This window comes from Calonectris borealis, chromosome 4, assembly GCF_964195595.1.
Source record: "Calonectris borealis chromosome 4, bCalBor7.hap1.2, whole genome shotgun sequence".
Classification (NCBI taxonomy): Eukaryota; Metazoa; Chordata; class Aves; order Procellariiformes; family Procellariidae; genus Calonectris; species Calonectris borealis.
In genome coordinates, this window is record NC_134315.1 from 29,241,453 (window position 1) to 29,260,444 (window position 18,992).

Here is an 18,992-nt window from a genome sequence, read left to right on the forward strand (position 1 = left end):
CAATTATTTGTACATATGTACATATTTATATATTTATTCATACCTGGACAATGTGACGTTAAAGGGATAATTTATAATTTACAAATGAAACATTTTAAAAATGTATCATTTTCATGTACCATGAAAAAACCTTTTTTTTATTGCTTGCCTTCCAGCCTTATGCTCATAATCACACTATTGCACACATCTCCATGTTACATGGAAGATCTACATTTATATATAAATATATATGAAAATAAGAATATTTTTATTTTAATGTTCTGAGTAAAGTGCTCATTTTTTAACTACTGTTGATGAGAAAGGTTTAATCTGACAGCTTAATTAGGGGGACTTCAAGGGATACACACCTTGTCCATGCTTCTCCCTTTCATTTATAACTTAGAAATGTCTTTAATTTACTGATGTCAACTCTGTCTTAACTATTAATTCTATTCATAATATGCATTTGTGACCTTGGCATCTATACTGTCACACAAAGTACAAAACAGAATCACATTAAAAGCAAAGAAAAAGCAAGAAAATAAAACAGCAAATGAAAGCATTGTTTCTCTTTGTTGTTTTTAGCACATTTCAATGTCTTAAGATACTCTTTTATTTGATTTTAGAAATATTTGTACAACTTTGTTAAACTCTGAACATATCTATTTTATGCACTATACTCAAGTACTGTACAAAACTGCAATAAATGACACTATACGACTACATATGTCTCTACTAGAAGACATCATCATAAAGGTGTATCTTTTTTTAAAGGTCAACTAATAACTGCTAATGTATGTGTGAATCAAAATATTTTTGATTGGCCAAGTATACTAAAATCTAAATACAGTACACAATTATTACTTATGTCATGATTTACCAGGCCTTTAGGGGCATAAAGAATCTTTGCAAAGGCTCAGATGAAAAACAATTTTACTGATCAGTATTAAATGTTCATATAAAATTGCAAATGGCAGCTCCAATTTTGTTATATTTGTGTATATGAAATACAGTTGATACCTACTGATAATGCATGACCTTTTATTAAAAAAATAACATTCAAATCTTAGCAAAACCATTTCTAGTATACAAAGTTGTAAAGTTATGTCAGCGAAATGTAAACTTGCAATTTACAAAAGCAGCAGCAAATTTTATTATATGGACAATTTCCTGAACTTAAATCATGGTTCTTGTTTCCCTTGAAAACAATGCTTTCTGGGACAAATACAGGTAAATATTTTAATGGCAGGTTTTAGGATAACACTAAGCAAGGAAAAAGAGTGTATTATATTACTGATATACTTAACCCTGAAAAATTTCTGAGTGCTTTTATGAATCTGACAATAATCCAATTAAGAACAAAATCAAAAAGCAAAAAAATCCAACTTTGCTGAACCAGACAACCTGGCTTAGCAACACCAAATAAATAAACAGTGAAAAGAATAAGATTTTCACTAGTGAAAGTGGATTGATATTGGAAATTTGATTAACACTTGCTTTTCCCTGAAATCAACTAGAAGAGTTTATTAACAACTTGAAACAGGACAGAAGTAAGAAGCTTGTGGCTTTTGCCATATAGTAGTCTTTAGTACCTCTTCAGTCTACCTAGTATCCAGAATGTTTGTGAACAGTAGAACTGTACGACCTCCGTACTCTGTTATGTACATGGGTACTGCTATTGTATGAAACAATTACACTTTTCTAAAAAAATCACTTTTTTAAATGACAGTTTCTTTCATTAAAGTAGAATTAGTTACTTTATAGAAAAATATTTTAACTTTAAATTAAAAAAATACTGTTCCTAAATAATTATGTAGGATCATATCTTCATTTCATTGTACGGAGAGAATATAATTCTGTATATTTGAATCCTAGTTTAACAGAACTCTCCTGGGTATAACTTTTAAAGAGCTGGCTATATTTGCCATGGGTGCTGTCTGTTTACAGACCCATGAATTAACTCTGTGTCCCTCCTTTGGAGATACACAGATAAGACATCTATATACACTCTGTACATAATGGTTCACAGATTAGCAGTTATTAGTCGTACTGTACATAGCGAACAACCTATCTGATTAGAATGATGCTTTAAGTCCTCAGTGCAATTCAGCTTTTAGGTTGATGGTGCAAAGCCAAGTAAGACAGGCTCTCTGTTTAAATATGTAGCCCAATACACTAAATTAAAAGTACCAAATAAGACTGGAAACACTATTCTAGACATTCTGTCAATTTTGCTAACACTGTTGAATGTCTTCTTTGCTTCCTGTGGCTTCGCTTCTGGTTTTGCCTTATTGGGTTCTGCAGTTGTAGCACTCTTGGAGATGGTTGGCAGCACTGAGTCCTTGGTAATATTTGGAGCATAGTTGGCAACAGCCACTGCATAGGCATTGTTTTTCTTAATGACAGATGCTTTTTCTTTTTTCTATTGGAAGACAGCATGAAGTTAAATATTTAATGTGTATTTGCCAGAATAGACTTAATAAAACATCATTTCAAATGTAAAAGAAGCAAATGAGTATGTGTGAGTATGTTAAAATAAATACCAGGAATACCACACTGATAAATTCGAATATAAAGACAGACACTTCCAGTCCATCCAGAAAGAAGGTACAGGTAACAAAAGAATGCTCTAAAAACATGGACTCTTGCACCATCAAATGCCCTGACGTTATATGAGGAAGGGTCTGTTACTGCGATTATAAGGATAACTGGAAAAGAGCTGGTCTACAGAGCTGATGCTTTGTATCATCTGGCTCCTTACAACAGAATTGCAAGATCTTTAAAATGTTCTCTGTTAAGAAAACTAGAAGGAGTGAAAGGGTGGACTGGAAAAAAAACATTACCTGGCAATGTAATAAAATGAAAATTAGGCCATCTTTCCCACCTAAATCTAGCATCACTATTATTTGAGCATCTCATAACATACCACTAATAAATAAAGGAATTTCAGTAATGGTCTACATTTTTAAAGAGATTCTGGAGAAATATGTGTGTGTTTACATGTATATATACATAGACACACACACACAGAGGTCAGAAAGACATTCCAATTAGAGAAAGAAGGACTCCAGCCTGGTAGTTGCAGAAGTGAGCTGAAAACTAGCCCAAGAACCATTTCTGTTTTTCAGAAATTATTGTTTAAAAAATGCATAACCGTGATGAAAATGGGGATTAGAACCTAAAAAATAACAGAAGATAAGAAAAGTGGGATAGAATGACAAGCACTTAATGAAGTTCAGCAAAGGGAAATTTAAGTCCTGCACCTGGGGAGGAATAACCCCATGCACCAGTACAGGTTGGGGCTAATGGGCTGGAAAGCAGCTTTGCAGAAAAAGCCCAGGGGGTCCTGGTGGACATCAAGTTGAACACAAGCCAGCAATGTGCCCTCACAGCAATGAAGGCCAACAGCCTCCTGGGCTGCATTACAAAGAGTGTTGCTAGCAGGCCAAGGGAGGTGATCATTCCCCTCGACTCAGTCCTGGTGAGACAAATCCGGAGTGCTGGATCCAGTTCTGGGCTCCCCAGTTCAAGAGAGACATGGACATAATGGAGTGAGTTCAGTGAAGGACCACAAAGATGATTTAAGGCCTGAAGCATCTGAAATATGAAAGGTTGAGAGAGCTGGGACTGTTCAGCCCGGAGAAGAGAAGGCTCAGGGGGGAATCTTATCAATGTATATAAATATCTGGCGGGAGAGAGTAAAGAAGACCAAACCAGACTCTTCTCAGTGATAACCAGTGGAAGGACAAGAGGCAATGGGCACAAACTGAAATACAGAATATTCCACTTAAACATACAAAAAAACCTGTTTTACTTTGAGTATGACTGAGCAACTGGAACAGGTTGCCCACAGAGATTGTGGAGTCTCCATCTTTGGAGATATCCAAACACCTGGCATGATCCTGAGCAACCGTCCCTAGGTGACCCTGCTTGGAGTAGGGGAGTTAAATTCGATGATCTCCAGAAGTCCCTTCCAATCTCAGCAATTCTGTGTTTTTACGGGATTGTGTATGCTTTCAAATGGCTAAAGTTCAGCAATGGCAGTCCAATGGAGAGGCTGCTTATACATAGATACAGGGTGTTATAGTTATGAGTATAGGCTTGAGTTCTTAGACATATATATAGGTACACAGACTAGCTCTTCAATAAGACGGTAATGCTATAAATTGATTCACTATTTTGCAGCAATCCCAAACTAAGGAACTTCTAATAACCTACAGGAAAGAATGGAAGGATTTCAGTTTCTCAGGAAGCAAGGCTCTCCATATATAATTTAGAAGCAGGTAAATAAATATTAAATTAATCTCTTCCACAAAACACAGAATTAAACAGATGAAGAAATAGCTAACTTCTGGCTCATATAAGAAATCATCAGCTGTTGTATTGGTTTGATTTGATTTTTAATCTAATAGAAGTGGCACAAGTGGGGGAATTCTTGTGATGTTTCTCATACAGGTGCATTCCAATTTTTTACTTCCACGGTGAGGCATCTACCCAATTTCCAATTTTGGTTTTAAATTAGCTCTAATTTTATATTTATCAGGGCCATCTACAAATCTTGATAAGATCTTCCTGGTTAGATGTTGTGCCCCAAATACCTTGTCTCAGGAGATGGTGTCACATAAAAAGAAAATCTGGGATCGGGTGGGAATTCAGCATTGTTCCTTATTGACTGGAGTGTGAAAAAGGGCTGATCAAATATGTAGTTTGTCCTTGCATATGCTTTCCTGTGAGACAAATTCCATATTGACAGCACTTAGATGGGAATTTCCATATAACGTGATCACAGATGACTGTCACTGAGGAAACATATTTCACTTTATATGGTGAAGAATAAGCCTGGCTTTAGGTGCACAGATGCATTCGGCAAAAATAAGAGCAAATTACCAAATCAAATTATGAGAGGAACACTCTAATTGTTTTATAATTCCTTCCTTTCAGACACAGTTAGTGTGTTTTTAAAAGGTATCTGTAATACCATTAGTGAGACCTGCATAATAAAGATGAACCATATTTTTGTATGAGAAACTATGAATATGTTAAAAGTTTAGCTTTTTGTTAAGTTTTGTTAAGAAAATAGAGAACTGAACATGTGAATGGTATATGAATCTTAAAATGGAATGGCTAAATTTGTCATTCCTAGGCAAGGAATACTACCTAGCTGTTGAACAGCTGCCACTCCTAAGACCATGAGACAACACTGTTATATTAATTTAAAGGAACAGCCAAAGGATGATCGGAGAGTTTATAAGGGCTCCCTACATTATGACAATGCCAGGGCAACGTGCCAGTCTGAAAAGCTTCACTCGTGACATGCTAATAAACTTGTAGTGATTCTATCTACTTCTAGAATGAGAGAAGAGATCTTGAAGCTATGGATAGTTCATGCCCTTCCAGAAGCCACAGGGAATTATAAACAATGTACTCATTTCCTCTAATTCTCCTTTACCATTAACTGAACATTTTGCTTTGTTATGCGTTGTGCTTTATGCATTCAAAGTGCTAAGAAACCATCAGTTAATTAAATATTGCTTCACATCTACTATTATCATCTAGGAAACAAATAATATTCTACCCTATTTTAAGGAGAACCACAAAAATCAGAGTATTCTTTGTCAGAAGAAATCCTTTTCCGTTGGTAGAATCGGGGATTGCGATAGCACAAAATTATGTAATATAGTAAGTCAGTCAGTCAAAACAACAAGTCAGCTTTAACAGTTGTTCTCTCTTATTAAAATTAAAAACTGTAAAGCTTGACACAAATTTAGGCATATCACCGTTTCACTCTGTTCATGAAATAAGAAATTCTATCTAAAATTTCTTCATGCTATCACACCTACACGACTATCAATACCAGAAAATTAAGGCATGACTGTGTTTCTGCACACTCAGAGCATCAATACATCATAGGCGAAGAAGTACTCAGAATTTAACTGCTATTTAAATTAGTTTTAAAAATTAATGTCTACATATCATTAGGGATAAGTTTCAGAATGCTGAAAATGTTCAAAACTTCTAGATTCTGTTGTTAATAGTTTTTACATATATGGGCATTCAGTTGTTTTTCTGATCCTTAGTTACCAGGAAAATTAATATATATTATATTTTTCTGTAATCTTTTTCTTATTTCCAGCTCAATTGGATTAAATAATATAATTAATATAATATAATTAAATAATATGATCAACCAATATAATCTGGATTAAATCTTCTGAATAACCAGATAAACAGTTGTATCTGAGGAGTGAAGAAACAAGTCAGACAGTTCAACATAACAAAACAATGTGCTTGATAACTAAATCTGGATTATTGAGACCAAGTGAGATTAGCTACATCAGGGCAGATATGTTTTTGTTCAGGACAGAAAATACATCTACATTCTTTTGATTTAAAGCATCATGTATTTTTTTTTTAATATAGCCAATTTTATCAAAACAATATATTACAGCTGTTTTAGTGCAATTGACTGGAAATAAGGCTATTTCCTTAAGACTTACCTTATCATTCACTACACTTTTTCCATCCCAGGCCCATCCTCGTTTTGTGAAATAATTTACAGTTGCAAATTCAATTAATGCAGAGAATACAAATGCATAACAAACAGCAATAAACCAATCCATAGCTGTTGCATATGCTACTTTGGGGAGTGAATTTCGAGCACTGATGCTCAGCGTTGTCATTGTCAACACAGTTGTTACTCCTGCAAGGGGACAAAAAAACAGAACATCAACAATTTTACTTGGATTTTGAATGTTAACAGAAATACAAACCAAAAATTATTATGGTATGTTTGTGAAATACAATGGAAAATTTGCTTATCTAAATTGGTGACAAACTGCCAGTACTATATTAAAGGCTGCATCTGGAGTTTCCTTTGAAGTATTTTTGTTCAATTTTGTTGTCTAAACTTCCCTTTTTTAATCAGCTGAAGATTTTACTTACCAGAGGTAGATAATATTATTTTTTTTTTTTAGCTATCAGGACAGGTAAGGGACAAAATTAACAATTCCTTAACGGAATCATAATATTTTGCAGCATTGCAGTAATAATGATTAATATGTTAATGTTTGGTGGCTGGCTTCACTGCAGTGGCTGCAGGTCTGGCACCCATCTTTACTAACAGTCCCACACAAATAGACCTTTGTTATTAGAAATAATGTTGGGGTTTTTTTTTGCCAGTAGCTGTCTCACTAACCATCCAGTGACGTAGTTGGAGACATAAACAGTAAAGTTTTCATTCAGGTAACATGGATTTTTTCTAGAACAGCATATTGATTTGAAATGCCAATTTATATAACTGTGCATTATGTGTCAGAAAACAAGACTTGATGATCCAGGAAGATTGTTCTTTTGCTGTGGCAGTTACTAAAAGCACTTTACGGTACTTTGTACATAATGAAGACCCAGTAGGAAGCCAGGAATTATATTCAAAAAAATCAGAAGAAAGATACATGGGAGGAAAGGAAGAGAAGAAGATTTTTCTGAATCAGTTTCAGCAAGCAGAAACCACAGCCACAAACGCAGTCTCCATTCCTTAAGTAAATCAGTTCTCCCACCTCAGGCTGAATCACACTTAGACAAACTAAACTATTCCCTTTGTGGCACGCCATTAAATAATGTCTCCAGAATGAAAAGCAACACAAAGTGATATACTTAGCACAGATCAGCAAACCTACACTCCATTATGACAGGCACAGGAGATGCCTTGGCAGAAATATTAGTAACAGCACATCACAACTTCAATAACTATACACTCATAAAATTGTTGTAAGAGGATTCCCAAGAGAAAGTAAAGTCTCTCTCCCTAAACCAGATCCTCCACTGTCAGCAATCTGTCCTCTGGGTTCTGCAGGATCGTCCTAGCTCAAATTTTCCTTCTGCTACAAGGGAAGCATTTTTAACCACTGTGTGAGAGGGAGGAGAGGCAGCAATTACACCTACTCAGACCTCTTCAGGCTTTGCAATTTCCATCCCTCCTGTAAAGAATCTCCATCTCAGAGAGTGCTAGAAAGGATGACAGAGCAAAGCTAAGTGGACTCAGCCTCAGCCTACTCTCCCTTGATACGCTTCCAAAGGCCTGTGCAGCAGGGAAAACAAGGCACAGAAACATCCTGCTGAGTCACACAGTATCCAGACACCTTAGCAAACATAACTCTCTAATTGCTATTTTTCAGCCTCCATAAATTAAAGAAGTGGATTTGGTCTGGAATCAGCTGTGACACTGTTGGGATCTACTAGCCTATAAATGAAAAGGAAGCAGCTATCATACTATATTGTATGAAAATGTGTAGACAATATATTTTGTAAAGAACTTATTCTCTCCTAACACTTACACAACATATGGCTTAATTATTTTCAGTACCTCAGGGAAAAGGCAGTCTACCTTACATTTAAAATTATCACATGCAAATTTTAACACTGGTCCTGAGCTGCAGATAAATCATTTTAATTATACAGAAGTATCAGTAAAGTGATTGTTTCTCAGAGATAAGGTGACCTTATCCACATGTAAATATATACAGTTGCTAAGGTACTGTTCTGTTTAAGTCCTACCTTTTAGAATAAACTAATCTTCTGGAAGCCCCATTGGCTTCTTCAGAAATCTAATTTAAGATTAACTGCTGACCTTTTCTAGTCTCAATTAAAACATCATGAATTTACATCTTGTATCGTGACCAGTTGACAATTTCTCTAAGAAGTTCTTTGTGACCCAAATGCTAATCAAACAGCACACATTGTCACACAATTGCCAAGGCACTTTCATTTATTCCTTCTCTCTATAAATTCAGTGATGTTCAAGCTACCACAGTCATTTAACCTGAAATGAGTGGGAAAAAATTGGACAGAAAATTTAATCTGTGATACCTGCCAGTTTAGGAATCTCTAATATTTTTATACTTGCTATTCTTCTTCAGTCAAAAGACAGATGATTTTGCACATTATAGTTGATTTGAAAAATCAGTATTATCAAGTCTTCTTTATGGAAAAGGACTGAATGGAAATAATCTACCTCCTTGTCACTGCTAAACCTGAGAGGACTGAAAAATTATTAATGTGGAGGAATATGGTCAACTTGTAAAACAAAACACATTTATTTCACAAAGATTTAACTTAAAACCCCACAAAACCCATACACTGACCAGATCAAAAACATTCCTCATTGCATTATCTAATTCATAACATTAGTGAACTAAAATTCGTATTAAAAACAGTGAGTAGCTTGTCCCCCTACAATAAGGTAGTCAAAATATTAGAGGAAAACAATCTTCTCCCCTAAATCATATACTACTCTGAACAGCCTAAATAATTTAACAGGCTATGTAAAGACCACATGATATCTCACCATGATGTAGAAAGACCACAGTTTATATACAGGTCAAGAACTATCTTCTATAGCCCAGCACCCAGCAGATGTGGCACTGAATGGGTGCCAGAAGGACATGGACAGGTATCATCTTGTAAGAGACCACAAGCAGTCATCAGTTTGTCTTTAAAAAGGATCCAAAAAATAAACCCTTGACATTTCCATTCTCCAAAGAGGACCAAGCATTTTATACTTGACAGTAAATATACCCCAGCATCCTTACAACTTTTGTTCTCAGCAGTGTATGCCTATAAAACCTAAATATCTTCTATCACTACAGGTTTATCCATTCAGGCCAAGACTGGAGCTATTTGATTGCTTAGGATTTTTTTTATGGTGCCTCTTTTGAAATGGCATCTGCTCACCGGAGAGAGGATATCCATCTCCAGGGTTGTAAATTCAACACTTTTCACTGGCACTAAACTTATATATGTGGAAAACACCAGCTCCGTCATATCCGTTGGATTCCAGGACAGATGGATACCATTCAAGATGCATTTAAAGTTAGACAGCCACCTTTGGGCAAACAATTTCTGTCACTCAACAGTATAGGGCACTGCCACGCAACAGCGGAAGAGGTAAACTGAAAACCTAGAAATGCATAACTAAAAACATACAGTGGAAATTGGAGAAGCTAGCACATAAATATTAAAGTTAAAATCTGTCATGATGACTAATTTACGCCAACTTCGTGTGCAAAAGTCAGGCTACTCCTTGACAGGGACAAGTTCTTTTGGACCCTAATTTCACCTCTTGTGTATCAACTGATTTTTCTAATTTGAACAGATTTTAGTCAACTGAATCATGTCCTAGCTTTCTCGTGTTAGAATATGGACATTTCCTTTGAAAATGAAAGTGAAAGGCCTAAATAATGAGTTACCAAAGGACATTTCTGTAACAAAAGCGGTACTTCAGCTTTGCAAATAATTTTTACAAAATGCTTAAAATGTGTTCCATTTCTTAAAATGTCATGTTACTCCTCCCACAATTTTATCTTTTCATCACAGCACTTTGCAAAGATATGCATAATGGTTGAGGAACATATCACAAAAGGATTGATAAATTACTTTTCTTTCTATTAGGAAGCTAATTCCATTGCTCTATTATTTCACTCTTTCTTTTTTTCTTAACAGTAATTGCAAATGTTGTTAGGTAATTAGAGCACTCAACCTGGTCCAAAACTTGAATAGATTCATAAATACAAATAACATAGCAGAAAGAAAAGACCGTTATCCCTTTTACAGAGATACAGATTACTACTTCATTTTATCACTCCAAGTAAATGGTTGGAGGTCTAAACAAAAGCTTAAAAATTCTGGAGATATTGTAATTTTAAAGTATTGTACCATAACACTTGGCTACACACACTGTTTCTTTTTTACTTATGTAATGTATATGTATTACTTGAGAATACAATACAAAAGTAGTGTACATTGATTCTGCTTAGACACTGGGAGATAAGTCTGAACAGCCATTGAGAGAAATATTGTAGAATATAGCTCAAGTGCTCTGTCTACCCTTTTTACTAAAAGAACAACACAAAAGACCAGAAGCCTTTTTAAATAGCATGGTAGGCCAAGGATCATAACATAATCTATTTCCAGAAAAGTTGCATTCAGTCAGTCAGTTAAGCTACATATACATATCGTGAAGTTGGTGCTCATGTTGCTTCACTGTACCAATACCGAGCAATGGAACTGAGTTCCCCATCGATCGACAGCCAAGCTAATTCCCAAAGCAGAACAGCAAGTGCTATTTACCCCAGCTCCAGTAACAGTCGCATGTCATTATGCCACTATTGGAACATGAGCTAGTGTCTTGGCACACCACTGAGCTGAGAAGACATATTAGTTCGTTCACAGCCAGCTCAGTCTCTAAGGGCTACAGTTTTCCAGGCATGCTTGCCCACTGCCTACCACTAGAGTGTTATGTCTACATAACAGTTAGCAGAAATTCCCAATTAAGAAATTATAGACTGAAAGCTGTGAGTGGGTGGATATCTCTAAAGGCACAAAAGATAATCTGCAACATGTGAAAGGAGAAGTAAATAAAGACAGTTGAGATTTTTTTCAATAAAATGGGAAAAGGTACTTTGTATATACAGAATTGTTCAAAAGGAAGGGTCGATGTCATTCAATTCCCATGTAAAAATAACCAGAGAACAAATATGAACTTTTCTTAGGTTCCCCTTTCTGTAGTTGCACAATTAAAAAGTCTATTTCAGGTCTAAATGTCTTTTTCCTTCAAAAGGTACATTAATTAATATAGGTTCAGAAAAGGTAAACCAAGAACAAGCAAAACGCAGGGATAGGAATGCAGCGTAAGAAAAGATCACAGAGAACAGAGTCCTGACAAAAGAACATAGCTATGTGAATTTAAAATTCTGCATCTTGGACAATGTACCAAAAAATAATATGACTATTAACTTTTGTTCTTGCCTGCTTCATGTATCAAAGAATATATACCTAACTACATTCATTTTAACATTCTTATTCCTACTCCGTGTGACTTAAAACACATAGATAACTGTAGCACTAAGAAAACTAATTTCTGTTTTTTGTCACCTGCATCTAAAGCTGCTACTCAAATATACGGGATGCTTCTAAATGTTATGACCCATTAAAAATGAAGCAAGAATTCAATAAGCTGTACAAGATTAGTTTTGCTAATATTGTTGACATTAAATGCGTAACAATAAACACATTACTAAGTGAAACAGATTGTAATCTTGCACTAAATGAAGGCATTATGAACCAGGCTTATTCCCTTTCGTTAAAAATGCAATCAAATGCTTTTCAAATTTATCTGCTAGGGAAAACACATTCAAGACTTATTTAATTAACAATGATAAAACTTTCTTCTTCCAATAATTTAAAGCAAAGTTGAAACAATATAACATTAGGCCATAATTCCTTTGGGATAGCTTAGGTCAACAATATTAAATAGATGCCATAAAGGAAAGGGATTAAAGAGCTCAACTATAAAAGAAGCCTCATTATACCAAACCCTTAATGTTAACCTAGAACTTGAAACTACGTTGCGAGAGAATAAAAAGGGGAAAGAAAAGTAACTTCTTTCAAACATGAAATAATAAATGCTAAGTGGTGCTTTGAATAACTGGGAGTTATGTTTCTTTGAAAGGAACAGTACTCCAGTAGTTAGTCCTTTCCAGGACTTGGTAGCTCTCAAGAAGGTACTTGAAATAAATTTCTCATTGATTCTCTGAGATTCTCTGAGAAACACTTTATCAAAACTAATACTTTCTACTTAATTGTATTTTAATATTGATATATTTATTATACAATGCAAAGATGGGTATCTAGCAAGTGAATATGGGCACTCCATATAAAAACTAAAAATTAAGTATGATCAATAAAAATGTAAAGTAAAATCTCCTGCAATTTTTATATTCCCTGCTGGAAGTAGCTTGTTTTATTACCTTAGCTGTAGTATGGGCTTCATGTGTCACTGGGTGGAGTCTACCTGAAAGTACCACCCAAATGAGACCTTGAGTGTACCTGCCCAGCTCTAACTGTCAAGATTAATGCAGAACAAGCCAGAAAACAGTAAGAAGCAATAGACGAACTTTGTCATGAAACTGTGGCTAACTTCACATTTGTGGAACACATTTAGGCAGGAGACCAGAGGGTAACAGAAATCCCAGTGACAACTGCTGCCAGTAGGTATGGAGAAAGACTGGGAGATTCTCCTGGGGTTACGTGATTAGAGAGGCCATTGGCAGCTTATGCTGACAATCTCATCTAGAGTGCAAAAGAATGTTAAGAAATCATTCCCCAGGGGACATCCAGCCCAATGCAGAAGGCAAAGCCTGAGGTGCAAATGCTGCATGCAGGGGCTATGCTGCTCCATCAGACAGAGCCTGGACATGTCCTGTTCCCCTGGGTTCAGGGTGCCAGTCTAAGCTGGCCTGGAGGGGATGGAGCCCTGACTGGTGCATGAGGTGCATGTCTGTGTGGCAGAAATAAAATGCTAGCATAGAAATTGCTATCTCCTCGATATACCCATTGTGCTTAGTAAACAGATTTTAGATTTTATGTCCCTGGGTGGTATGGTTCTGTTCTTGTGGCCATCCTACCCAGTTCCCTCAAGACATCCTGAAACAGGACCCTATTCATTACCCATATTATGCTAAACCCCCAGGAGAGTAAAGCTGCAGGCCGCCTTGCAGATACTACTTATTAAAAGAGGCATGCAGGAAGGGACACAACATTCCAGGAAAATTATCCTAGTGCCTTGTTACTGATGTAGTGCCTTGTTACTGACGACACAGTAACAGAAAGTGCATTTTAGGAAGAGAAGATGTGAGACTTTTTTTGGACAAACCAGTTACGCTGTCCTAAATGTACAGGAGGGGGTACAGAAAAGGGCAAAGACAGAGATATAGAGGGATTTGACAGTGTACTTGCAAGGCTGGAAAACAGGAATGTGCGTTTTGATAAGCAGAAATGGACAAATTCACAGAAGATTTTGAAGAAAGAAAAAGAACACCTGCCTGATAACTGTGTGGGAAAACATGGTAGAATCTGGTCCCACTAAAACCACTGACCCATTTCATCTGATTTCAAAAAGGCTCATATTCAAACCTGCAATTTTCATGATGCTTTGTGTGGCATTTTCTCTACCAGGAGAGACAGTAAGTGCTTTGTTGTACATCCTACTTAATATGCATTTGAGTTTGGCCTATTTTTTGAAGAGTGCATGGTGTTTACTGATGACTAATCATACAACTTTATGCAGCATTTCTGATGGCTGATTCCACACAGACGTTGCTTTCTTTTTGTTGTGTTAGTCATTTTTTCTTTAAAGGCAAACAAATTAAAAGAACTTTAAGTTATGCAAATAAGACAGACATTTGTTACTTTGCTTTAATAAAGAAGAGAGCAAGACGTTATTGTAAGAGAAACACCATTATTTTGCGCTGCTGAAGCTGTTTGCTGCCTTACAGTACACTCCAATTTGAATTAGTGAGAAAGTTCTGCCCAGGCCCCGGGAATAGGACTTATTTTAAACAACTGCAGCTTGCAAAGTTTAACACATTCAAATAATTCAACAAATTCAAATTTAATTTGCTTAATTTACAAATATATGTAGAAATGTGCTTATCTACCAAGTACAAAAATATTTGGAAAATATCAAGGTAAGACAGACATTTCAGAAAATAATCCAAATTTGCTTTTTAAATAGAAACATTATCATCTTTTTCCATTCTGTAAAAACCTTTTCCCCTTAAGAGAGTCAAGGATATATGGACAGTTCTCTCATATGTGCTAATTTCCAAAAACTTTGGGATTCTCAGGATATCTGTAAGCTGCAGTTGAAAGCTGTTTGGACTAGAAATAGTATCACATTCTACAAACACACTAACTTGAATGAAAAAGGCCTTTACCAAGCAGACTTCAGAAATGCTTCCTAGCAGCTTCAGGTGCTGCAAACAAAGGTAATGCTACTCAGCATACTCACCAAAGACTGTCCTGGCAGGTACAGATTCTCTGTTCAGCCAGAATGACACTTGAGAGAGAATGACAGTCATGATACAGGGGAGGTAAGTCTGAATGACAAAATAACCAATTTTTCTCTTCAAGTGAAAATGAGCCGTCATTACTGTGTATTCGCCTAGGTGCCACAAACAAACAAAATACAATGAAACAAAAGGTTATCATCTTAGGAAAGTCCATTTCTTTGGTAAAAGAAAGTTTGGTATGTTTATGCGAACCAAATGTGCTAGGGTTAAATTATACAGAACGTATTTTGTCGTAGAAAGCATCCTACAGAGTATAAGAAAGTTTTTGAGTACGACTACATCTTAGTCCCACTGAGCTCCAGTAAAGATTAGTGCTCAGGAACTTACAGGAACTCTTGTATGCCCGGACAAGAACTTCAGTCCTGCAGGCTTCTGCACATGAGCAACTCTCTGCATTCACACAACGGCATCCTGAGAACTTAACCTACAGTCAGAAGGCAGTCATGGGGGTCCATCACAGCCTGGCACATGTAGGAACACAGTGTAGAGTCTGGTAGAATAATGCAATGTTTAATGCCAAAAACATGATGGAAGGAAAAAATGGTTGAAACCTGCATGCTTCACCATTTAGTAGACAAAAAGTGTCATTTACCATATGAAATTAAACAATTATCCCAGTCTTGGGTTACAAACATTAGGATTCAAGACTGAGCTCCAGGTAGCATTAAAAAAAGGTCACTGGGGGCAAGTTCACCTCTCCTATCACCAGTTACTTATTAACTTGAAAGAATCAGTAAAGTGCTGCTATGTGTTACTTGTATCATACACTAATAGACTATGCCTAATATCTCACATTTTGCAACAGTTTTTTTCAGTAGCCTTCTAACACCACCATCAATGCCTATGTTCTTTATAGCCGAGTGAGTGCTTTTTTCTTCACAATATCTTTTACTAACCTGTACTTGATTTAACTGTCTCTTTTCCAATTGTTTGGCCTAAAAGATCATATTGATTCAATCTTGAGCCATCTGGTGCCACCTGCACTGAATCTGAAGCATTATAAGTCCAAATGTATGTCACTTCTGAAGTTGTGTATGCATCTGTGGGAAATAACATAAAATATTTTGACAGCAATTTAAATTAAACAGCTTCCATCCAAACTCACAGAATTAGAAGAGCTACTTATTTTTCAAAAAAAAAAACCCCACCCCAAAAACTTAAAATGATATGGTAAAAAATATATTTGGCCATTTAAAATAGCTTTACTGTAGAGTAAATGCCTATTGCAGCATGGGAACAGGGCACTTATTTGTGATCTTATTAACCACAATTTAGTGCTATTAAATTACAAACAACATCTCTTCTACACTGTTAAAAAACTTGTTAGAGATTAGATATTATATGTATCCTAAAACTCATGGTAAGCTAGATGAAAAGAAGAACAATTTGCAAGATTTAGGACACACAACATTTTTGAAAATTCATTCTTATATTGTTCTTACTTTCCATTGTCCCCACTCTCCACTTTGGGAGTGTATCACAAGCATTTTATTATTAGCTGAAATTCATACCTAAATATGGGAAGCCAGGTTCAGTGACAATGCCCTTAACAAACTTGTAGTGGCTCTGTGCCTTGCCCTGCGCACCCTCTTAAATTTCACTCCTTGGCATCTTTTTGTGGGACACTGACATTAAGCAGGCTGCTCTCTCAGTGCATTCACGGTCAAACATACATTTAGCCTAGGGTCTGTCAAAACAAACTAGAATGAAAGCAAATCAACACTGTATTTTAAATAGCATTAATGCCTCTCCACTAAGTAAGAAAGAAAAAAAATGAGTATGTCTGCAAGTTTTTCCAGTCCAATACCCTACTAACAAATGGAGTATGAAAGGAAAAGGGTAAACCACTGATGGAAGAAATTGTGTGTTCATTTCAATTGACTGAGACAAGTACATTTTAAGTCTTATACCATAACTGTAGTGAAGTGAAAAAGAAAAGCAACATTTCTGTTGGGCTGCAAACATTTTCACTTGAGAAATCACTGGAGGCCCAGAAAGAAGCTTCGTCATGCAACTAGCCATAAATTGCATGACTAACAAAATCTAGCAGGTGGGTAGCATATAGAGATTTTTAACACTTCCCTTCTATCTTTCCAGCTTCCCACAAGAAGATTTCTGCTTTAATGCAAACCAGCAGTATTGCCAATTGCTGATTTATCCCCATCCTCCCCACTGTTGGCTAGACTTTTGATAAGGATAAAGAAAGGCAATCTATTAAGCTACAGCTTCTCCAATACATTCAGTTTGGCTTTTTTCTTATGTATAAAAAAAAACCTGAGACATTTGTACAGTCTGATGATCCTCCAAGAAATGTAAGATTAGCACCATATGAAGAGCTATGACAAAAATATACCACTGGCAGACTTGTCTCAGCTAAACCAAAATCCTCAGGATTCCTGCTTATTTTCACCACTATTCATCATGCAAATTCTATCCCAGAATAAAAGCTGAAAAATGTACAATAGTCTAGAAGTGAGTTCTAGGTAAAGAAATAAAATAGTGTGAAGCCGTTCAAAATGAACAGAAATAAGAGTCCCCTGGATGTGCAAACAGGCTGGAGCACAGGTGACTGCAGGGGAAATGAAAGACAACTTTTCTAAAATCACATTGCTCACAGTTTGAATTCTCCTGTTTGCTAGAAAACCAGAAACCATGGGCAGAGAACAAAGAACAAATTAGTAAGCAAAATAACCCAACCAAATAATCAAGAGGAAAAGAAGGGAAAAAAAAGAAACTGTTCACACGAAGTCTAATATACCTAGTCAGAAGGGTTTCCAACTTAGGAATGCAAATGAAGTCGTACTACAAAGTAGCCTCTTGGCCTGAGTATTAGTTTCATTGTTACGGGGGTTTTTAAGTTGTTTGGAGGCTACATATGAGTCTTTTTTCCTCCCACACCTTATAAATCAAACATACCTTGCCGCGCACATATATGTAAATATTATTAGTCAGTAGCCGATTTCAGCTAACATCTCTGCTGTTAGTTATGTATTATGTATTATGTATTATAAATACAATATTTAGGGGGCAAAAAAGGCTCCATGATACAAATATTATTAATTCTAATGATCTTTTATCTCCATAGCTAAGATTTCCTTCTAGTGTGGAAACATCATCAGAAACACAGGCTTGGTTTAATTTGCTCCAAACTCCAAGGAAAAGGGATATGTCAGTGTTCTGGAGAGTGTCCACAGTGCTGTGACAATGTTGATGGTTAATGATGTCCTTAGTGGCAGCATATCACCTGTTTTGTAATTTGTGGTGGCTGCAATTAATGTAAAATCAGCCAGAATTTAAAGGTATTAACCTGTTTCCTCAAAAAAACATTCCCTTTCCTGGGCCCAGCAGAGAACATAGGCTGCAGCCAAAGAAAAAAAGAAACCCTTTTAGGGTACAAAATCCAGGAAATATAATTAATGTCATCCTAATTCATAAAGAAGAATAAAGGCCGTAATATAGGTAAACAAAGTTATGCTGCTGTTAAAATAATACTAGTGAGATCAAAGTTCACGTCTATAACATGCAGATGTGCTAATGAGTCAAGAAAGCTTTAAAATACATTAGAAGACACAACAATGAATAGAGAAAAGAGATTTCAATGTGTCAGGTTACAAATTTTTTAAAAAGTACCATCTTGTGTTTTAAACCTCTCATGTAACAACTTACTGAAACAAAGTGATGCTGAGCAATGTTAGATATTCACTAACCAAAGACTATACTTCCCGCTACATACTTACAGCTGCCAAATTTCAGTGGGCATGAGTGAGCATCCATAGGGAAGTCCTCCAAGTGCATTGGACATTCAGCTTGGACTGTAAGCCTAAAAGGCAAAAGACCGCTATGCATTTAAGTCAGTTAGCAGAACAAGAACCAATTCCACAGAAATGAACAGAGTTCATGCTGATTTAGGAGATGAAACTGAAATGTTATATTAAACTAATTAAAATTTAAATCAGCTCTTGCTTCTTCCCTTTTATGTGTTCCTTTGGAAGGCATTGACTTATCACATCAAAAACCTGAAAGAGCTGACCTCAAAACTATGAGGAAAGCCATTTAAATGAAAATATAAATTATGTAACTGCAGGTTGTTAAGAATAGTCATTTTCT

At 36.0% G+C, this 18,992-nt stretch overlaps 1 protein-coding gene across 3 annotated transcripts in view; it reads right to left on the reverse strand.

The window, feature by feature from the left end:
* Positions 1–254: 254 nt before the first annotated feature.
* GABRA2 (gamma-aminobutyric acid type A receptor subunit alpha2) overlaps positions 255–18,992 on the reverse strand; it is a 60,831-nt gene continuing 42,093 nt past the window's right edge. For all 3 annotated transcript variants that reach the window (XM_075149010.1, XM_075149009.1, XM_075149008.1), the window contains 5 exons: positions 18,623–18,705; positions 15,782–15,925; positions 14,825–14,977; positions 6,477–6,679; positions 255–2,401 (listed from right to left, as the gene is read on the reverse strand). In XM_075149010.1, the coding sequence (XP_075005111.1) occupies positions 2,093–2,401; positions 6,477–6,679; positions 14,825–14,977; positions 15,782–15,925; positions 18,623–18,705 (892 nt within the window). In that variant the 3' untranslated portion in view covers positions 255–2,092. The remainder of the gene's footprint in view (positions 2,402–6,476; positions 6,680–14,824; positions 14,978–15,781; positions 15,926–18,622; positions 18,706–18,992) is intronic.